The sequence below is a fragment of the Ictalurus furcatus genome, chromosome 6 (assembly GCF_023375685.1).
Source record: "Ictalurus furcatus strain D&B chromosome 6, Billie_1.0, whole genome shotgun sequence".
NCBI classification, from domain to species: domain Eukaryota; kingdom Metazoa; phylum Chordata; class Actinopteri; order Siluriformes; family Ictaluridae; genus Ictalurus; species Ictalurus furcatus.
This window is the reverse complement of record NC_071260.1, coordinates 24478650-24501110: the sequence shown is the minus strand read 5'-3', so window position 1 is coordinate 24501110 and position 22461 is coordinate 24478650. Positions and strand designations below refer to the sequence as shown.

General features: G+C 39.9%; 1 protein-coding gene across 3 annotated transcripts in view; it reads left to right on the top strand.

Moving 5' to 3' along the window:
• Positions 1 to 22461, top strand: part of pard3bb (par-3 family cell polarity regulator beta b) — a 321269-nt gene that overhangs the window by 103662 nt on the left and 195146 nt on the right. For all 3 annotated transcript variants that reach the window (XM_053627241.1, XM_053627242.1, XM_053627240.1), the window contains one exon: positions 18275 to 18336. In XM_053627241.1, coding sequence (XP_053483216.1) covers positions 18275 to 18336 — 62 coding nt within the window. The remainder of the gene's footprint in view (positions 1 to 18274; positions 18337 to 22461) is intronic.

Genomic DNA, 22461 nt, shown 5'->3' with positions numbered 1-22461 from the left:
TCCTGAGTTGAACCAATCGAGATGCTGTTGCAGGACCTTAAACAGGCAGTTCATGCTCAAAAACCCTCCAGTGGGGCTGAACTAAAGCAGTTCTGAAAAGAAGAGTGGGCCAAAATTACACCACAGAGCTGTGAAAGACTGACCTCCAGTTATCAGAAGCGTTTGGTTGCCATTATTGATGCTAAAGGTGGCACAACCAGATTTTAAATTTAAGTGGGCAATTAGTTTTTCACATGGGTGATAAGGTGTTGAATAACTTTTTTTTTGCTTCACTAAAAAACAACAGTAAAAACTGTGTTGCGTGTTTACTCAGGTTGCCGTTGTTTTATATTGTGTTTCATTTGAAGATCTAAAACTATTCAGTATGAGATGTACACAAAACAAAAGAAATCAGGATACATTTTGTCATGTGGTCACATTTCTCTGTGGAGATTGCCCAGCTGCCATGTCCACTGTATAGCAAGGAAAGCCTCTGTACGACGTCCATTTGCTTCACAATCACGTCATATTGTTCATGGAAGCCAGTCGAACGTGCTCTCCGTGTGTGCGCTGAGGCCTTAATATAAGGTGCTGGATACGTTTCTTGTCATCTTGCATTTGTCTCGAGGACCCTGTAAGTCACACATGTAGCTTTTCCAAGGCTGTGTGTTCACTGTCGGGTCACTCCAGCAGATCAAGTGACGTTCTGCTTTTTAAGCGTCTGGCTGCGAGAGCTTGCTCCTTTCGTCCACTTCCTCTCAAACTTGATTGAAGCCTCTTGTGATGCTCCCGATATCACCCAGCTTTTCAGCCCATGTCAGCATCTCAGGACTCGTCTGTCCTCCCCCTGCCGCTCCTTCCATCCTTCCCTGCCTTACAGGATCAGGAAACTCCTCTCTGTAGGTGACAGGAATGAGGATCAGACAGCGGAACGATGACATTGAAGTGTGTTTTCACCCACACAGCTTCGCCAGCCATCCGGAACACTCCCCGAAACATTCTCACAGAGTGGGGCTTCCTCCCCATGCAACCGGACTCAACCCTCCTTCTTCCTGTGTCTCCATGTTGGTCTCCTCCTGACCTTTTGTCTCTTTCCTTTTGTTTCTCTGTCCTCACTTTTTGTTTGATATTCAACGCACATTAAGTGGATGGTTGTTTTTGCAATGTTCTTATTCTCCCAAGGTTTCTCCACACCTGCGGCCAGCCCCCCTCTCTCTTTCTCTCCGTCTCTCTGTCACCATCTCTTTCTTGATCATCCGTGTCTGAGTCACCAAGCAGCCATCCTGGCTCTCGGTTTTGTTTTTATTGCATATACGAAGCTTTTCATTTTCTACCACATCAGAGATTCAGGCCCTGTGCTGTGTCTCGTTGTGGAATATGGAGTAGGCATCAAGGCTAAATGGTGGAATTATGCACGTACAGATTTGCCATTTTTACACTTTATTGTGGACAGTAAAGCAGATGGCATAAATGATTTGGAAGGTATAAAAGGACAAAGATGGGGATACAAGAAAGAAATTGTGGAACGCGAGAGTAGGAAACATGACCATAAGGACGGCAGCATGAGGTTATAACTGCTTAGTCAGGTATTTCTTTATCATGCCTTTCTGCTTTTAGTTCTACGTTTATTCTCCCTCCTGTTGTCTCTGAGTCTTTCTTGTGGTTCAGTAAGACCTGGCTACAAAACCTCAGAGCCAGTACATAGGTTTAAATACAGCTGCCTGGCTCGGTTTTCCTTAAGATCTTCTGAAAAAGAAACCACCAGAAACCTTTGAAATGCAGCTTTTGCATCTAACTGATAGTGATGTGTGGCTTCCCGTTTCTGCAAACGTAAGCTGGGGGGTTGTGGTCACCCCACCCATCATCATCCAACCTCAAACTCGAAATCACTCCGAGCTCTTGTTTCAGTTTAAATTCGGAGACATTTTCAGATAAGACTCGAATACTGTAATTTTGGAAGGCATCTCTTTAGACTTTTGGAGTATTTCCAGAGCTGGGGTTCATGAATGACACGATGGAGCTGCCATGTATACACTCTTAAAACAGATGTGTTAAAAATAACACTTCACATGTTGACTTTGAACACACTTGCGTGTCAAGTTAAGGACAGCACATTGTGTTGCTTTCAACACAGTGTGTTAGTACATTTAACACATGCTGTTAAACATTTCTACACAAAGATGTGTTAAAAAATAACACAAAAAGAAGAGATATGGTGTTTATACTTTTTCCCCTACAATTCCCTAAAATGCTCACAAAATATACAAATAATTGTATGAAATTCAGGTGACGTTTATTAAAATGATTTAAACATTTGACAGATGTTAGAATTGGAGTTGATGCATTTTCTTACAAATCTCCCTGCCATCTGGGAAGACAAGAGTCCCTCTCCCTTCCATTTGAAAAGCTGTAAAAGAGCAAAGGTGGCTTAGCGGTTAAAGCTTTGTGTTAATGATCAGAAGGTCGGGGGTTCAAGCCCCAGCACTGCCAAGCTGCCACTGTTGGGCCCTCGAGCAAGGCCCTTAACCCTCTCTGCTCCATGGGCGCTATATCATGGCTGACCCTGCGCTCTGACCCCAGCTTCCTGACATGCCGACGTATGTGAAGAAAAGAATTTCACTGTGCTGTAATGTATATGTGATTAATAAAGATTCATTATCATTACACAATCCCAAAGCCTCCACTGTCCTAAAGAACTAAATTGCGCTGTAGACCCGCCAGGAAAATCTTGCGAATATTTATTTTCCTACCTCGCCGCCAATTTTTTTTCCACCACCTAATTAAGTTAACCAACATTACAGAGATAGTGGAAAGCATTACAAAGAACTGTAACCCCTAACCTCTCTTTGTCACGTTAACCTTGTGAAGAACTTTTGGCCTCAACAGTACTGAGCTAGCTAAGTTCCGTTAGTCAGTGACTGTCTGCACCTGTTACCCAGCATTAACATTCACCGAATACATGAAGAAACCCCGCCCTAACCCATCCTCCTAATGCTAATTACTACAGCTTGCCTTGTCCAAAACACTTGCTAAATGTAAGTAACTTTAACCCACTCTCTGTATTACATCATGGTGAACAGCTGTAATGCTACATTATCGTTGACTTTCAAAAAGGGAATGGGAATGTCTGACATTACCGCTAGCTGTATGCTAAAGTAACGTTATCAACTCAGGTGAGCGTCTAGGTTAGCATCATTCATCCATACTGTGATTGGTGACGTCATCCAGCTAGCTAACACTAACGCAGAGCCTCAGATAAGATGCAGACCCCGAGAATTATAGAATAACCTCAGTCCGTATTTCACAGCCAACATAAACACATGACCCTAGTAGTAACTCCAACACTGAGGAAGCAGTACATGATATTCACTTTTGAAGCCGTCGTGATGCGTAAATTTAATTATCACCCGAGTTACCGTTTTAAAATAAACATTTTTTTCGAGAGCTCCCTGTCTAAATATCACGAACTCGGCCAGGCATTTTCAGCAGCTTTAACGCTAAATAGTGATGAACGCTAACTTACTTGTGGTCATCTGGTTTCCTCGCCTCAGGACTCGGACTCTGTGGTCACAATCAAAAGGTCAAAGCAATGAACATTCACTTTGACGCGAGTTCAGAGCCGAATGATGTCAGCAGCACAGTCTGCAATGTGATTGGACAATAATTTAACACATTGTGTTGGTCACTTGTGTGAATATTTTTATTTTTTAAAAACATTTATCGGATAATTTAACTCAACACGTGTTGAAATAGTAATAACATACAAAATGTGTAGGATATTAACACAACGTTTCTGTGTGTGTTTCTCATTCTCCTTGGAATGCTGTTATTGCTGTATTTCCCTTGAGCTTTAATTAGAGGCAGGTTTTGTTTTCCCTTATGGTTGATTGTTGTACTAGTGGCCATGATTTGAGTTCTTACTGAAATCTCATTGGTCATCTCTCTAGAGGTCTGCTGTCGACAGTAGTCTTTCCACTTTATTTTTTTTCGTTGGTAACCTTTGAGGGCTCAGAGGGCTAATGTGGAACAGAGAACAGTCAGTTCACAATGAATTAGCTTGATTCAAGTAAAAATGCGCAATAGTTGAATGTGTTCTTTAGACGTAGGGTAGTTAGCGGTATCTCACCGACACTTTGTACATTCTTGTGTGTCCCAGCTCACTCCATCCCAACTGTCAGATGTGATCCGACAGTTCAGCTGTTCCGACAGTCCCTGTGTAAATTCACTCCAGATGTAGAGACCTTGACACTTTGTCTTAGCTAGAGACTCAGATTTCCAATTGGGAAATACAGCCGGATTAACTTCATTTAATGATGTCATCCCAAAAGCAGCCCAAGGCCATACTTGCAGTGACCTCCCATTCAGCTCCTAGTGTTATAATGCTCCTGAGTTACCTCATATCTCTAAGGAACTCAGGAGACAGGTGGGTGGGTGTGTGAGCTGTGGTTTTAGACAAATTAAATGTGAGGTCTAAATCCAAAATTGTCATAACTGCTAGAGGCTACTCACTGTGCTGTATCTTGGTCCAGCCACCCGGGGTGTACACTTTAAGAATTCTGCATATATATTTTCTTGATGATGTACATGAGACACAAAGTGAATTTTCACTTGACCCATGCTTTAGTACCTTGCAAGCGCCATGCATTGCTGCTTGGACCCTGTTAGGGCTGTTTTGCTACAGTATTTGTGTTCTAATGTCTCCTTTCTGTCCTTGCTAGCACTTTTAAAGCTATCATTCCTATGCCAAAAGATGATGTGCCCCCCCTTCTCACTTCGCATATTGCTGTAAAGTTTTGCATAAAAAGACACCTCAAATTAAAACTGTTCTGCATCTTCTATCTGCACTTCCAGCCTGCCTGCTAATACTAAGTCAGCTACGTCTTTTTCAGCCTGATTGGGGTATTTCGACTGGTACATTTCACAGATGAAGGCTCTCTTAAAGGGAAGGTGGTAAGAGAGTGTACATTCCTGTGTGATTAGGGGTATTCTATTTAGAGGAACATGAAGAACCATTTTGATTGCCTTATTGTTGTCACTGTAACACTATGGATCTCATTTACTTGTGATATCTGTGTTCAGACACATGCCGCTTGCCTTGGGCCTTAATACCAGAAGCTCAAATTACAGAGGGTTTCCCTACTTGTTAGAACATCTTTTGTATCTCTCTGTAAACCTGTGAGTGCCTGAGATGCACCCGTTGTGACTAGAGGTGCGTCCCAAATCGTACACTTATGCACTATTCTGCACCATTTTGTAGTATAAATAGTGTGATTAGTGTGATCACACTGGAAAAAAACCCCAAAAAACAAAGTGCACAAAGTTCCCGGATGATCCACTCATTCAACCTGGAAAAAAAACACAACTGAATGATGGACAGTTCATGCACTCAACGGTCGCAGCTTACCTTACATAGCAGATGGGTAGGGGCTAGATCAGGCTCAGATGCTGAACTAAAAAAAAAAAATCAAGATGGCTGAAGATACTCCAGTGGACACGAGCTCTTACAAATGTAAGTAGAATTCTTATAGTAACGCATAGGTTGTCTACTGGGTTTTGTTATTTAACAGCTCTCATCTCACAAGGCAGCTTTGGCTAGTTATCTGTTATATCAAACGCATTATGTGCGTTTGTCCTAATTTGCCCTCGACCGGGAAACAGCATATACTTCCTGTTAGTACAATACCGAAAGTGTGCCGTTTGAGATGATACTACCCTTCTAAATTTCATACACTAGACGGCAGAGTGTATAGTGCATAGTATAAGTGTATATTATGTCATTTGGGACACAACTTGGATCATTCCTTACTCACTGTCCTTCAGCTTGGTTGATCCTGTTGATCCTGAATCCTGCAGAGTCAGGAAACTTTCCTGTACATTTCCATGTACTGATATTCCATGTGCTCCAATTCAGAGAGGCAAACGAAGAAAACATTAATAACCTAAAAGTCGAATCCAATCCTAGCTTGATCGAGTACAAGTATAGCTAAGGGTGACAAATATGCTGTAAGTGCATTTGCATTGACAAAATGCATACATGTAGATAAATTTCAGACTCCTTGATCAAAGTCTAAAAGGGAAACCTGTTTCACTCCTATTCTGTCAAGTTGTTCCTTGCGAGTATTTTTGATCCCAAGTTACCTCAGGCCAGGTGTCAAGAAATAAAAGATCTAAGATGGTGAATTGGGTGGTGTTTTAAACCATGGTTTGGAGGTAGTGTTGAACCTTTTACAGAAAGGACGGGTATTTGTGTTTTTGTAATTGGTTCTTTTGCCATGGGAAGCCATTTCTGTAAGAGAGTCAACTGAGTGAACTTTGTGAGGTTATACACTGAAGGAAATGGCAGACTTTGAATTTAAGAAACTGCGAGATCTGGTACTGGATATAAAGTACTCGTAGAATCCAATCCTAGTTACATGATATTTGGGATTCAACTATGACAGGGATCCTTCAAAAACACATAGTGGAGAAAAGAAAAGATTGGCTGTTTGATGAAAGTGTAACTATTGTGATATATCAGCATAATGGTAATTTGTCAGAGATTTATGATCGTGCATTCATGAACGCTAGAGATAAGCGAGGTCCTTCTAGCTCTAAAATACTGATGTAAAATTGAATCATATATCATTATGAAATCTGCACTGAACTACTGATGCACTCAAGGGATTTTTTTTTCAGTAATTTATTTATTTTTAAAAGCATTAGAATTAGAGGAGAGCAGCACCTATCTGTGATAATGGTATTGATGATATATCCCTATTTTATTTCCACTGTGGACTGCGACAGGGAGACCCCCTTGTCTGTGCCTTCAGCAGTTCATTTAGTTATTTGGCCTGTAATGCTTAACTCAAAAATCTAAGAATACATGAATGAATCGTATGCTCTACCGATTAATCGACCATGAAGTATTGGGAAAGAAAACTGGAGAGACTGAATACTAACTGCAGTTGCCACCCAGTTTAAATACACTTACTGGCCACTTTAGTAGAAACACCAGTACCCTGGTCATTCAAGCAATTATCCAATCAGACAATCATGTGGCAGCAGTGCAATGCATAAAACCATGCACATGCTGGTTAAGAGCTTCAGTTAATGTTCACATCAAACATCAGAACGAGGAAGAATTGTGGTCTCAGCGACATCGACGTGGTTGTGCTTTGGTTGTTGCTACCAGACAGGCTGGTTAAGTATTTCCAAAACTGCTGATCTACTGGGATTTTCACACACAACAGTTTCTAGAATTTACACAGAATGGTGTGAAAAACAAAACAAAAAAAAAACATCCAATAGGTGGCAGTCTCTTGATGACTAAAGAGGTCAGAGGAGAATGGCCAGACTGGTTTGAGCTGTAAGTAGCTCAAATAAACACTCTTTACAACCATGGTCATCTGAAAAGCATCTCAGAATGCACAACATGTTAATGCTTGAGACAGATGGGCTACAGCAGCAGAAGACTGCATCAGGTTCCTCTCTGGCAGCCAAGAACAGGAGTCCGAGGCTACAGTGGGCACAGACTCACTGAAACTGAACAGTTGAAGATTGTAAAAACATTGCCTGGTCTTTTTCCAGTCTTCAGCGGTCCAGTTTTGGTGATCCTGTGCCTACTGTAGCCTCCTCTGCTGACAGGAGTGAAACCTGATTTTATGTATTGTGCTTCTGCCATATGATTTGAGTGTATTTCATTCCTAAGATTGTATATTTTATGTTGACTTATTCACATGGGTTGAGCAATGCCGTTTATTTTACAATAAAATGGGATTATTTTACTATTTAATTTACCCCAAAAGACTAGATGCTAGAGAAATCATTCTGACACCATATTTTTTTTTTCTGTCTCACGTTATGCCTCTTCAGGTGCATTGTAGGATTCTTTCCTTTTGTTTATTGAACAGTATTTTCTGTAATATTTAATGCCACTGTTCTGTTTGAAGATTACATTACAACAATTTGAGCTAAAGCATGTCACAAATCTCCAATTTAACTGTACTAAAGTCAAATATTGAAGAAAAAAAAAAAAGTAAGTACATGCACAAAGCGGTCTTCAGAAGACATTAGCAGTACTTTTTGTCTTATGTTAGACTCAATGGATCTTTGTCATGTTGTTGGGGGATTGAGCTTAGAGAGAAGGTTAGTGCTATTTTTGCTGTCTCCTAGAGCAGTGAGAGGACAAGAGCCATGGTAAAGCTCATAAATGTAGACGTGGAAATTGCACTAGTTCAGCAGTGCCATTAACATGTCACTGTCTGGACTTTGTCTCTTTTTCAGATTGTTAAGCTTTTATGTGCTATTAATGCAATATAATCACCACTGTCAGGACTTCAGTGGTAAAGGGAAAGAAGAACACCTAGACTAGTCAGAGGTGGTGGCTATTTCTGATACCGTTTATATGTGCTTTGGAGGCTGTTAACAGTCTGATAGTCCAAATTGTGGTTTAAATGTTGGAACATGTTAACCAGTGCTCATTAAAGGAAAAATTCACCCTGATTGACATGCCTGTTCATAATAAATATATGATGTTTTGAGTTTACTTTTTTGGTTTACACTGCTTTCAAGTTGGTCTATATTCACTTTAAAGGTTTCTTACATTATCCACTTTGCCGTTCAACTACCCCCTGACAGTGGTGCTGGTGGGAATTAGCTCTTGCAGCAGCACTTTAGTCCTTTAGTCAGTCCAGCTCTCTTCATCTGTACACTCTGGTCAAACAGTTCGTGTTCCAAAGCTTCAACTTTCATGCTAATACCAGTGTCCTTGATCAGTGGCATTGTGCTAATCATCTCATAGCTCTATAATTAGCTGAACCGAGTCTCTGCTGTAATAACACCATCGTATAGTTGCGTTGAATTCTGTAGCTTTGAGTCAAATGTTTGCTGTCTTCGCTACATGTATTCCGGATATGACGCTGAACGTTGCGAATAAGAGTAGAACCTCTTGTTCTTTTGTTTTTAGGTGCTAACAGCAAAATCTAACCATTAGTCCTTATGTTTGATATTTGAAATTTGATTCGCAGCTTTGTATGACAACAAATAATAAAATGCACAATTTATAAAAGACAAAGAACAATAAATACAATTAAATTTTATGCATATTAAATTAAGCATATTTGTTGCTTAATGTTTGTAGGTGTTGCTCTGAGTCCTGGGAAGTTTAAACCTTCTACCTGAAGGGAGATTTATAAACTCTGATAGCGCTCACAATACTCCCTGCCTTCTGGTAGACTCTGGCTTCAAAATATCAGAAAGTGAGGACTGTTTCTCTCTGAAAATCTTGCTGGCTACTTCAGTCACTTAAGCAATTTCTGTTCCTGACCTTCAGATTACCGTACGAGGTAGGGCTGCACGATTATGGCCAAAATGATAATCCCGATTATTTTGATCAATATTGAGATCACGATTATTCAGTGATTTTAGGGACAACATATTTTTATTGCACTTTCACATTTAAATAAACAGACCGCTGCTTTCACCTCCATGTTGTGCTACATTCCTGCCAATGTACAAATCTTTGCATCAAATTAGACTTGTCCTTAAAGTGCATCGTCTCATAGAAGCAAAATATAAATGAAATTGTACCCAAAATATAGCGTGAGTAAAAAATAAAAATGCCATCAACCAAATGAAAATATGTGATCAAATATAACAATATGCAAGCAAATGAAAACAATTCGGGTGTATGCAGAAAAGGCAGTAAGAGTGTTTACAGGAGGAGAGACGCAAGACAATTTCTTTTAGGAGCACAGCTGAAGTTTTTTATTTTATTATTATTATTATTATTATGTTTTTTAGAGATGGTAACATTAATGTGCCACAGTCCTATATGACACACAAGTGGGCATGAGAAAACTTGAGCTGGTCAATTATGACAGAATTTAGGAACATAGTGTGAGCCATGACACATTAATTTACCTTCTGATAAACTAAACGTAATATTTTCAGTTCATTTTACAGACTGTATGCAAAAAAAAAAAAAAACACTGTTACCCTGTCTACCTTGTAAACAAATACAATAAACCTCAATGTTCAGTCTTTGAAGTCTGCTCCTCTTAAATATATTTAAAGCTACACTATTAGACATTTTCCACTGTCATGGTTCTGGGCTGGAGTCAGTTCTCGAACCGCGCTGTGTATATTGTGTATATATCTGAATAATCTCACATTGGATGTGATTGGGTGAGTTCATTTACCTTCATTTACCTTAGTTTAATGGTGTTCATTAGGGATGCACCGATCAGGATTTTTTTACGACTGAAACTGATCCAGATACCAATCTTTTTTTGTTTAAACTTTAATCAGGAGGTCTGTCATAAACAGTTAAATGTAAGCTCTCTGCTCATGGTCACTGTTAATTGAATTAAAATAATAGCAATGAGAAATACTGTTGGTTAATTGATAAATAAACAAGCATAAAATATTTATTTTTAAATATCTTAAACAATAAAGAGTCCTAATTAAAAGTAGATTAACACAAGCATGATCCATATTCGGAAAAAGGCTTATAGCTTTCTAGGGAGACAGCGAACTAAGCTTAATGTCAAATTGATATTAAATGCAACCCATAGTAATTAAACATTATTTCATTTCTCATTTTATTTATATTTTATGAAGTTATTATGATATCTATTTTTTATCTATATTTGTAGATGCATTTTGGACTTCCTGTAGTTGTTATTCCGATTGTATTATACAACTCCGAACAGGTCACTCGCACCAGTGTGAATAAATATTTATTCAGTCACACAAAGTACTTTTCAGTTGCAAACGCGAGTGAAATGGTCACGCTGTAGAGCCCTGAGTTTATCTGCAAAGTTTTTTCCTGTTCGGTGTGATGAGGTTTAATGTCCCCGACAACCTCTGTAGTGCCATTTAGCATCATGATTTCCCCTCGCGCAAGCGCTGGAGCTCGCGGCAAAACTGGCTGCTCGAGCGCTAAAACGCTAACACCATTTCCGGGTTTGGCATTACAAAATGACGTAATCTCTGCGCCGCTCTATGTGATTGGCTGTGAGTTTAATAGTCAATATCGCAGTCGATCATGTTCATTTAATCGTGGGCAGTCAAAATCGTAATCGCAATCGATATTCGATTAATTGTGCAGCCCTAGTACGAGGATATAAGACCAAACGTTAAAATTGACTCAATGACCGTGTGTAACTATTAAACACCATTGTAACTGCGCTGGCAATAACAATGTCCCCCTGTGATATCAGAGCAGCACACAACCACTAACTTCTCAGGTATAACAGATATACAGCACCAATAAGCGCCAGAATCTCCAAGTGCATCAAACGTATATTAACAAACACGTATTTAATGTGTTTCAGGGAGAACGTTTCCTTTAATGCAGCCTGCCCAAACCTTTAAAATATACGCTATGTGGACACCTGACCATCACAGCCAGATGTGGTTCTTCTCCAAGCTGTTCTCTCACAGTTGTAGAGGATGTCTTTGTATACTCTAGCATTAGAATCACTCCTCATTGGAACTAAGGGACCCAAACCATTTCCAGCATGACAATACCCCTGTGCTCAAAGCTAGGTCCATAAAGACATGGTGTGCCAAGGCTGAAGTGAAAGCACTGGTGTGACCTCAACCCCTCTGAACACCTTTGGGATGAACTGGAATGTTGACTTCCCCAGGCCTCCTCGCCTGCTGACATCAGAGCCTGACTTCACTAATGCTCTTGTGGCTGAATGAGCAAAAATCCCCACAGCCACACTCCAAAATCTAGTGGAAAGCCTTCCCAGAAGAGTGGAGGATATTATAACAGCAAAGGGGGACTAGATCTGGAATGGGATGTTCAGTGTTCAGAAAGCACATATGGGTGTTATGGTCAGATGTCCACATACTTGTGGCCATATAATGTATGTATGTATGTATGTATCTATCTATCTATCTATATATAGATAGATATATCCCCAGGCCCCCCCCTTTCTCTTTAATCCTTTTCCCCAATTCTTTCTGTCTTCCTCCCTCGAGCATTTTGAGGGAACAGTGATGGTGACAGCTAGATGCCTGCTCTTTATGCTCCCCCCCTCCCCTCCCCCAGCTCACCAGTGTGTCAGTCATGAAGAAGTGAGGCCAGCGAAATGGCGGCGTTGGCGCTCACTAATGCACTCTGTGCTGCTGCAGTCTGAAAGACAGACAGACAGAGAGGAAAAAGGTAGCGAGAGCTTCTGGTAATAGGTCCGAGTAATTGTTCAGAATGTCACTTGGCCTTTACAGGAGAAATAAGTGGGCCATAGAGAAAGAAAAGGGCCTGAAGCTTGGCCTCTGTTGCCTGTGAAAAACTGTGGCAGGTTTTTAAAAGATCTGATGAAAAAATATTCTTCACATCACACTGAGATTTTAAATAGCAGCTGATTGTACAGAGAAATCCCACAGTGCTGGCTATTGGCAGACATTGTTTGAAGCAATTTTATATTTAATCTATCCGGTTTTAATCAGTATTTTAATTCAAAATGGCTTTGAACTTTTAAATAATTCAAGTACTTCATATTCTTTCATCTCGATAATTAGGTGTCTAATTTTCTGAAAATTATATATTTAATTATAGTTTATTATTTTTTTTCTAAATCAATTTTTTTATTTTTCTGTTTTCTCCTCGCTGCCTTCAGAGGTTCTTATTCTAAATATGTTAATAACATTATTAACACTTTAAAGCTTCTTTTGTTTAGGAAGCGCAGTGCCAAAAAAGAGATGACGGTGACTAATGCTGAATGCTAACAAAAGAGCAATTAGATTTAATAGGTAGAGCAACGATGTCCCGAAGCCCTAATCTTTTAACTGATGCTGTCACGATTTTCCTCCGGGCCGTCACAGATTCATCATTTATTCTGACACTTGTAGCTCACATCTAGGAATAACAAGTGCCATATTTGTTTATTTGCTCCATTTCCAGCAGTAACACAATGCTCTTTTTTTTTAGCGCAATGCTTATTTAACCTCACTCTGATGTCATATAATATTTTAAAATGTAACATTATGGTGAGGAGGGAGAGTTTTGGTTCATGTACATATCATCTAGGGTGTTTGGAGACTCTGCACAAGACCAGGCATGCCCAGGCCTGTAGGGATATGGTTGTGACATGCAGGTTTATTTGTGTGTTTGAGGGTCTCTGCTGCTGCTAATTGCTCTGGGAGTATTTTCCATATCTGTGAGCCCAAGGGTTTAATAGTTAGAGCCACACGTAGTAACAGTAACTCTTGTTACTGTAAATGTATCACTTATACTACAACTGTCTGGCACTTAGAGGCAGTAGAGCTCTGTGTTGTTAAATGTCCTGTGGTGGTGTGTTCACTAGTGATGCTTCATAAACATATCAGCTGTTCTATTATTGCTTGCAGTATGTCTTAGGGCCTGTTCACAAACGGTCTGTTTTTCTACGTGTTTTTTTTTTTTTTTGGTATTAAACGCACTGAATGAAAGTTTAAATTCACTCCCTGACAGTAGATGGCGCTTATTGAAACGCAGAAACACCCCGGTACACAAGGTGGCGCTGCACAACTTCCCGTTTCTGACACCCGCTCATCACTGAGAAGAAGAAGATAACCAGTATCTGTGTTTAAGCCGTTCACACACTTTTTGTGAGCTGGCTAACTGAGAATGAGAAAGCTAAATCCAAGTACTCATTTTAAACAGTATACTCTTTTTTTTAAATAAGTAATTTAAATAAAGTGATTTGAATTATATCAAAGTCAAAGCAACAGCATTCACGTACTTATGGGAAGACCTAGATTTATTTTGGGAGGGGGTGGGTATAAGGCAACTGTTGTTGTGCCCAAAAATATTAATGTTCCTGCAAATTGCTGAAGTGTTGAATATGAATAGTCTTTTTTGTGGTTAATATGATAATACAACGATGCAGTAATGGGGCACTATATAGCACAGCTATTTAAATGAGAGGTCAAGAATACTTGTATGCATATACATGCCAGGTGCAAAATAAATACAATGGACTATCAATCAGCGAATTATCGTTTGCAGGGAAGAGACAAAGAAACAAACACTGCAGTTTAGTGTAGAAAACAGATTCATCCATGAAAATTTTCAGTTCATCCCAAAGGTGCTCAGTGGGGTTGAGGCCAGGGCTCTGTGCAGGCCACTCGAAATCACCACTCTTGACACACCCTGTCTTTATGGGCATTTCTTTGTGCACAGGGGCATTGTCATGCTGGAACAGGTTTGGGCCTCTTAGTTCCAGTGAAGGGAAATTGTAATGCTACAGCATACAAAGACATTCTAGACAACTGTGTACTTCCAGCGTTTTGGGGGTGGACTGTTCCCCCAAATATTGGTGTGAAGGTCTGGTGTCCGCAAACTTTTGGCCCTAGAGTGATTTGGTGATTTGTGTATTTTGAAATCCGAAACAATCTGTGTTCTCCGGCCCGTCTTTTATCTAACTAGCTAACGATAACCAGTTGGTTGCTACAGAGCCAAACTTTTTTCTAAGATTAGTGCGTGATAAAGTATGACACAGCTGGGTGATGCTGCATGCTATTAACTGGGAATTTCTGCTACAGAGTTACTTTTATGACTCACAGCAGTTTAGGAACCACACAGGGGTGGACAGATCAGTACCCCAGTCTCATAAAACAAGCAGATTTCATATCCAAGCTTTTTGTTGTTCTTTTACTCATAGTTGCCTAATGGACCAGGTTTAACAACCAGAAAACAAGACTCCTTATTAGCTTTAGCAAAACAAGTGTTCTTATGGTTTGTATGTTGAAACAGTGTGCGCTTTTCGGTGGTGTGACCATGCCGTAACTGTAGCACGAGCTTCTGACTTTTGCTGCCTGCTGCACTACAATCATCGACCGAGTCACGATCTGATTGATAGTAGAACGCTTTTTACTACATGGATTATATTCGGATTATGGCAATCACCAGAATCTGCTCTGCTTTTATTATAATCGATGGGTAGCCTTAAATTAACCATATAACCTTCACTCCTGTCCTGTAATAAAGGAACTGGCTGAGTCCTTTATTACGTTTCAGAATATGGAAAAGATTCAGGGTTCAGCAGTGATGCACAGCTATTAGAGCACACAGTCAGTGCAAGAGCGTTGGATGTCCATTGAGGTAATTGCATTTTAATTTGTACAATCTGTGAAGTGCTGTTGCTAATGTCTTCGCTAATGATTTCACCCGAAATTCTCAGGCGCGTCCTTTATTAGTCCACACACCGCTTTGCTTTGCTCTAGCATGTACTGGGATTTTATGCAAATTTGCAGCCTCTGTCCTTTTGAAATGTATTTGTATCTCCCTCATCTAAACCCTCTCCTATAATCATCATCAAAGAGCCATAGAAATTAGAGTGAATAGACCTATTAGTTATTGTGTGCATGAAGCTAATAGCAAGGTACTGTGCAGCATGTGTGCTGCAAATTTTTTCCAGCCTGTCTTCGTACATTAGACATCGTACGTTAGTGTGTTTGTCTTTCTTTTGGCTTTGTCTGCTGTTATCTGCGTCTCTGCGTGTGTTCGGCCATCGTTTACTCTTGACACATCATTCATTAGAAAGGGCTCAGCACAGGTAGATCATGCTGCAAGAGCAAATAAACCCAAAGACATATGTTCTGTCAGATCATCTGCCAGCAGCTAGATTAATCCATTCTTTACCCTAATGAGAAATATCACTAAACCGTGGTTAAAACAGCCGAAGCTAATTAGTAAATGTGAGGGAATGATCAATTGCAGGCAGGAGGTACTAATTAAAATGAATTGTTAGGGTAGTGCTTGTGTAGGGTCTTCCAAACGTTTGTTTTTAATTTTTATTTTTTTTTTTAAAGTTGCTGGGCCGTCTCAAGTCCTCATTAACGAGGATGTCAGAGTGAAGCTATCTATATTCATGTGAACCATGCCGTCGGTTGTCACGTCCTTGTTAATTCAGTGCATTGTCTTTTTAAGAAGGTGTGTGTCACACTGTTGTTATTAAATTAAGCTTTTATGAGGCAACACCTTAGCCTCTTTATGAGTTACTTTCCTGGACAATAATTTCATGAGTATTTGTGTTTTTTGTTTTTTTTTTTTTTAAATGGAAAGAGACATAATGAGCATACTGAGGACCGTACAACAATATTTAGTACCCATGACTGATTGGCAGAAGCCCAGGGGAAAGCAGAGTCTTTATGGCTAGAGCCCGGAGTTGCAGGAAGCGTTTGGTAGAAAGCAATTGATTTGCATGCTGTATTGAGAGCCTGTAGCGCGTGAATATCCCGAGTTCCGGTCGACTCCACAGCTGGGAGAAGCCGAGACCAATTGCCTGCTCGCCCCAGGTCTCTGATTACACACGCTGCATTTTCTTCCTGCACCTGCACCCTTGTGCTTAATAGTGGAACATCTTCATGCCGCCTTATGCTGTGAATACAAAAGCATATTATCGCACCCCGCTGGGATTTAAACATGTACATTACTCACTTCCTGACGTTACTGAGGACTCTTTTTTTCGTTTCTCTTTTTTTTTTCTTTTTTCTTTTTTATTTTACAGAAACTCAGTGTCTGTCCATTAGAACAAGTAGATAAGAGTTCCACAGGGAAGTTAATGAAATACAGTGGAATGTAATGTTCACAAAAATAAAGGCCTTTTCCTTTCCTCTGAGTGCACTCTGTTATGTCTGTTTGGATGAAACAAGGAAGTGTCTCCATGCTCTGGTCCCTGACGCTCTAGCGCTCTCCAGGAAACACTACAGGGACGTGGCATTGTCTTGATCAATGTTGATGGGGTCAAAGGTTCGAAGGAAGTACATCAGGGCTTTGTGCTTACATTGACCCCTGCTGCACTTCCTGTCTAACATGAAAGTGTCATGATTCATTGCTACTGCTGGAGTATAGCGACCCTCACATCCACCTCACATTCGTGATGCTACACGAAGCAGTTACTGAGACGTGACGATTAGCATCGTACACCATCATACACGACTCGATATCTGAACTCTTTGTCCCAAAATCACACGACACGCCATGTAGCGCACTACTGAGTTGAAAACATGCTTCGTTTTTGTTAAGAAGACTAACGCCGCTGTGTGAAACGGTGTCAACATGGGGGTCGTGGGTAGCTGAAGTTGGACCTGTTGTAATTACAGCGCAGCTCATTAAAACGTGACATGAGACAGTGAACAAACAGCATTTACGTTTTTTGTTTTTTTGCATGGTAATTCACGAGTGTCATTATTATATAACGCTTGCCTTGTCTTTATTAATCACATATACATATGCACAGTGAAATTCTTTTCTTCGCATACCCCAGCATGTCAGGAAGCTGTGGTCAGAGTGCAGGGTCAGCCATGATACAGCGCCCCTGGGGCAGAGAGGGTTAAGGGCCTTGCTCAAGGGCCCAACAGCTTGGCAGTGCTGGGGCTTGAACCCCCGACCTTCCGATAAGTAGCTCAGTAACCCAAAGACTTAAACGCCAAGCCACCACTGCCCCCCCCCAATATATGTATATGCCTCGAAAAAAATTCTTGCTTACGCACATTAGTTTACATTGCTGTGGGATTAGGTGACATGTAGGTTTACCAGAGGCGGTGTGGTTTAAAATGTTTGTATAAAGTACATGCTGTCTGAATTGGCTTTCACTTTCTTCATACGGTAGTTAAAGAGACTTTCTGACTAAAAAAAAAAACAACAACAAAAGCAACCATTTATACAACTTCTTTAAATATGTCTGCTCACCTCTTACAGCCATGCTGCTATTGTGTTTCTAGAAGAGCTTTTAGATTTGAATGCTGTGGGGGGAAAAAACAACACTCCTGATGCTGCGGTTTGGAGGTGGACAACATTTTTCAGAATTCCTCTCAAGTGTACTCGCTCACGGTTGTTTGCATTGAAGATTTTAAATCTCTGTACGACATCTTTGTGTAATTCACACTGCTTATTTTTGAGAATTTTGCATTTCTGTAGAAGATGGCAGCCGTTAGACAGTTTTGGATCCTATTTTCCCATTAAGATTGCATAATGTGTACAGCCTGGCCCTGCTTATCCCCACACACAGTCTGTTGTTCAGTTGTGTTCAGTAATTGCTATTTTTAATTAGTAAAGATATTAGTTCCATAGTTATTATGCAGCTGTGTACCAACAAGCTCTTGCAGACCAATACTTATTTGTTGAAGCACGTAAAAAAAACCAAAAAACGTCTGTTTGCTGGAATACATACTACGTAATTGCTGACCCTTGTAATGTCTTTCATATGATGGTTGTCTCATTGTAATCACACATCACAAACTGAGGTCTCATTATAGACAGTGTTTTATGCATTTAATATTGAAGTGTGTAATTATCTGTAAATATTTCTTTCCCTGACAGACTGATATGGACCAACGCTCAACAGACGTGTCTAACAGCAAATCCTCTCCCTTCACGTTCAGGTAGGGTTTTCCCGTGTGTGTGTGTGGTGTACAGTGTTCACTGTCAGAATGAATTTCATTGTTCATGACCATTTGTAACTTTTACATATCGAAAGGCAAAAATTCACAATTTGAACGTTTAAGATCCGTGTTCTTATTTTAGTCCCCTAACCTACGTCTATTGTAACAAGGCCTGTCGAGATAATTACATTATCGACTTCTCGTGTAATATATATGGATATATAATCATTTCTGCTGACCTCCATATCGCCCAGCGTGTTTACATGCGTTTGTTTACATAAGAATGAATGTCATCAACATTTTAGTCTTTCGTGCTGCTTCTGTCCTCTCGTCTGCTCTGAGGCTGTGATAACAAATATCAGTGGAATTTAAGATGAAAATGCACATAGTTTTATGCGTTTCAATTTAAGATGTGTAGCAAGCACTAGCACTGATTTTAATTAAAACATACTGCTGAAAAAATGACGCAAGATATTAACAGCACACTAGCAATGTTTTTTTTTTAAAAAGAAACCTATAGAACGTATAGCTATAAACAATATTTATAATCCAGTCGTAGTCAGTAATGTCAGGATTTGAGCTGGAGCTGAACAGTGAATGAACAGCGGTAAACTGAAGCGCTTTACTAGCGGGTTAATGAACTCACCCAAACGCATCCTATACACATGAGATCAATCCGACATCTACACAACACAAGCCTAATATTACAACTTGCTTCTGCACAAAATGACATGAACGTACAAGTTGAAGTAAGGCGCTAGGTAGAACTGTAAGTCACGTAGTGAATACGCTCTTTCCAGAACAACGCACTAAAACATGTACAATGAATAACTAACGCATAAAGAATTCACAGTATTGTATTACAGTAGAGTCTCATAATAACGTTCCAATATCAGATCAGGTTTTCACAACAAGGGCAGATTTCACATTTTTTGTTGATGCATGTTTAAGTTCATATATAAAATGCGTGAATGTTTTATTTCATTTTTGCATTTTCCCATCAAGTAAAACGCTGTTGACTAGTACTCGATACCGTTTTAGTCCGAGAAAATAGACTAAAAGGAATAAATATGACATGACGAAATATTGACTAAATTTAAAGGATATTTTTGTCAGAAGACAAAAACTATGACTTAAAACAGTGTGGAAGGCTAGACAGGCTAGGCTAGACCGTATTGGCTAAATGTCTGCTATGTCATTTAAGGCATTCTGTATTGTTGTGCATTTTTAATTGTGTAGGAATTTTCAAATAGACAATAGAGTCACTGGTTTTCTTTCTGTATAGTGAGCTACATATCTAGAACAGCATGTAGGAAGTAAAGAACAAAATACAATGGGGGATGATGATGTAGGAAAATCAATAATAGCGGAGTGGTGTAATGCATCTCGATGTGCAGCGGCGTTAATGTTACCAGCCTGAAATGGTGGAAAACGTAAAGTTACAGCTTTACATCTAACCGTTACAAAACACTGACACTGGAGACTCATTCCATACATGTCTCCTCATGGAAAATTTCACCACATCGAGAGTGATCAATTTTCTTTGTTAAAGAACACATTGGTAATGTTCATTATGCCATAAGTCTTAGATTATGTGTAGCATGACCTTTCAAGTCCTTTAGAATGAGCTGTTAATATAGCAGTACGACAGCATATTAGAAGAAGCACATTAATAGAAAGCTGTGGTGTGAATTAGAGCCGGAGCTGTTATCGGAAATGATTCAACACCTTCTGACCAATCAGAATCGAGAAGCGATTTGAGGACAGGATTTTTCATGATCGTTGTAGAAACAGTAAAGTAAAGCTACATATAAGCAGTAAATTGCATAACTGTTGGTAAATAACTACGAATTAATCAGAAACAAATAAAAGTCTTGATATGTTCTTATTATGACTTTCTGTGCTTAAGATTGTGAAACAGTTTTCTCATTAAGTGGTTTGTGTGTTGCTTACTGATAATGCAGTGTTACTTACTGATAATGATCTGTCCTTGGCAGTGTAAAATTATAGGCTCATTAATAATCAAATGCATTAACTAATGTTTATTAATTGAAATTCGACGGCCGTTGTGTGTGTGTATGTGTGTGTGTGTGTGTGTGTGTGTGTGTCACCATGTCTCTCTGTTTGATTGTGTATGCACACATCTGTGCGTGTATACCTGTGTTGGTGTTGTTTGTATGGCGGTGTTTGTTTTACTGTGTATTTTGTGCGTGCTCTTGGGCTTTGTCCTGCACTGTTGTTTTCATATTTCAGTTCTCCGTGTATAATTAGCAGACATTCTGATTTCCCAGCTCTTTGCTGAAAAGATCAAGGCAGTGTTGAACTTGCATATGAAATGATGAATCATTAAGCGACTACAAAAGAAGCGGGGGGGTAACGACACAAACATGTGAATAATTTGGAGTGTTTGTGGTGGGGGTTGATGGCTAATGAGATGGTGTGGGATTAGCGATGGCCTCTCGCTTCGGTCCTCTGAGACCCAGAGATCTGACAGTCAGACACACAGCACACATACAACCACGACCTACATCGGGATATTGGTAAACAGGATGTTTGTTTGTCAATAACCACACACCTTGGCAGCATCACACTTATGTATATTAGGTATTTATTCCTCGAATTTCACTCTGACCAAATATGTTTCTGTAGAATAGGTTGAAATGATGTTATTTATGAAAGCTGTAGGGATGGATAATGCATCATGCATAAAGGGCATACTTAATGGACGTAACGTTAGGTGTTAGTCATTAAGAGATGACCGCAGTTAACGGTGTGTGTTAGGTGTGTATGTGTTACCAGTGGAATGAAATGTATGCTCTCACAAAAATAACTAAATTTAAAAAAAAAAAGAAAGAAACAAGCCGTATTTTCAGATATTTTTCATGTCACAGGTCAATTTTCAGTCCCATTTACAATATATTGTACGAATGCTTTTGTATTTGTACGAATGCTAATTGTATGAATGCTTGTGTGGAGTTCCTGTGCATTTACATCCTATTTAAATACATGTTTATCAACTTATCAGTCAGTGTTCCGTTTTAAGTCTTATTTTTTTGTGTGTAATAGTTATATATATATTATAAATGACTTAATGTGGAAAGTACAAATCTGTAAAGGCAGTTTAAAATATGAAAGTAAAAGTCCAAGAACGATTTACTGAGAGAAATGACATCATAAGCTTTTGCTTATTAATTTTTGCCTTTCGTCAAGGAACGCAGGTAGATATTAACTACTGACTACTGGGGCGCCTGTGACTCAGGTGGTAGTGCGGGTTGTCCACTAATTGTAGGGCTGGCGGTTCGATTCCTGAACATGACTCCACATACCGAAGTGTCCTTGGGCAAGACACTGAACCCCAAGTTGATCCCGATGGCAAGTTCGCGCCTTGCATGGCAGCTCTGCTACCACTGGTGTGCGAGTGTGTGTGAATGGGTGAATGAGACACAGTGTAAAGCACTTTGGAACCGCTAAGGTTAAAAAAGCGCTATGTAAGTGCAACCCATTTACCAACTAACAGCACCCATTTCTTAAATCTTTCAACTTTGAGTTGTCACTTTAGATTTCAGTGAGCGTGCTCGAATGATGGGCTGGTAGTGTTTCACCATTATAAATTTCCGTTTCACATGTAACTTTCGCTCTAGTTGAAAAATTGATTATGAATATTCTGAATATGTTGAAATAACTGTATAATATAATCTCTGCCACTAATGTAAGGCGTTGAACAAGTTATTGTTAAGCAGTAATTAATAACTATTGAAGCCTACTTTCTGCCGTTAATGAAGAAAAACCGAGTGATTATGTGCGCCGGCCTGCAGCCCCCTGTGAGGTCTTTCAGAATAACATGGGGGAAGATGGAGAGAACATGTGAAGGTGTGCGTGAATAGCTCGGAGGGCCACTATGGAGACTTGATGGGGTTGCGTGCGCCTGACACCCCGACCCTGTCTCTGTACCACCTGCGGCACCACTCAGCATGCGACAACACTGTAGTTCTGATCCACACCAGCCTCAGGAATGCCTTCCCTCCCCACTGCCAGCAAACGACGCTTGAAATTGAGATGTGGGGAAATGAATTATGGGAAATACAGAAATTGAAAGCCATAAGTGTGACCCACTGCTCGCTAATG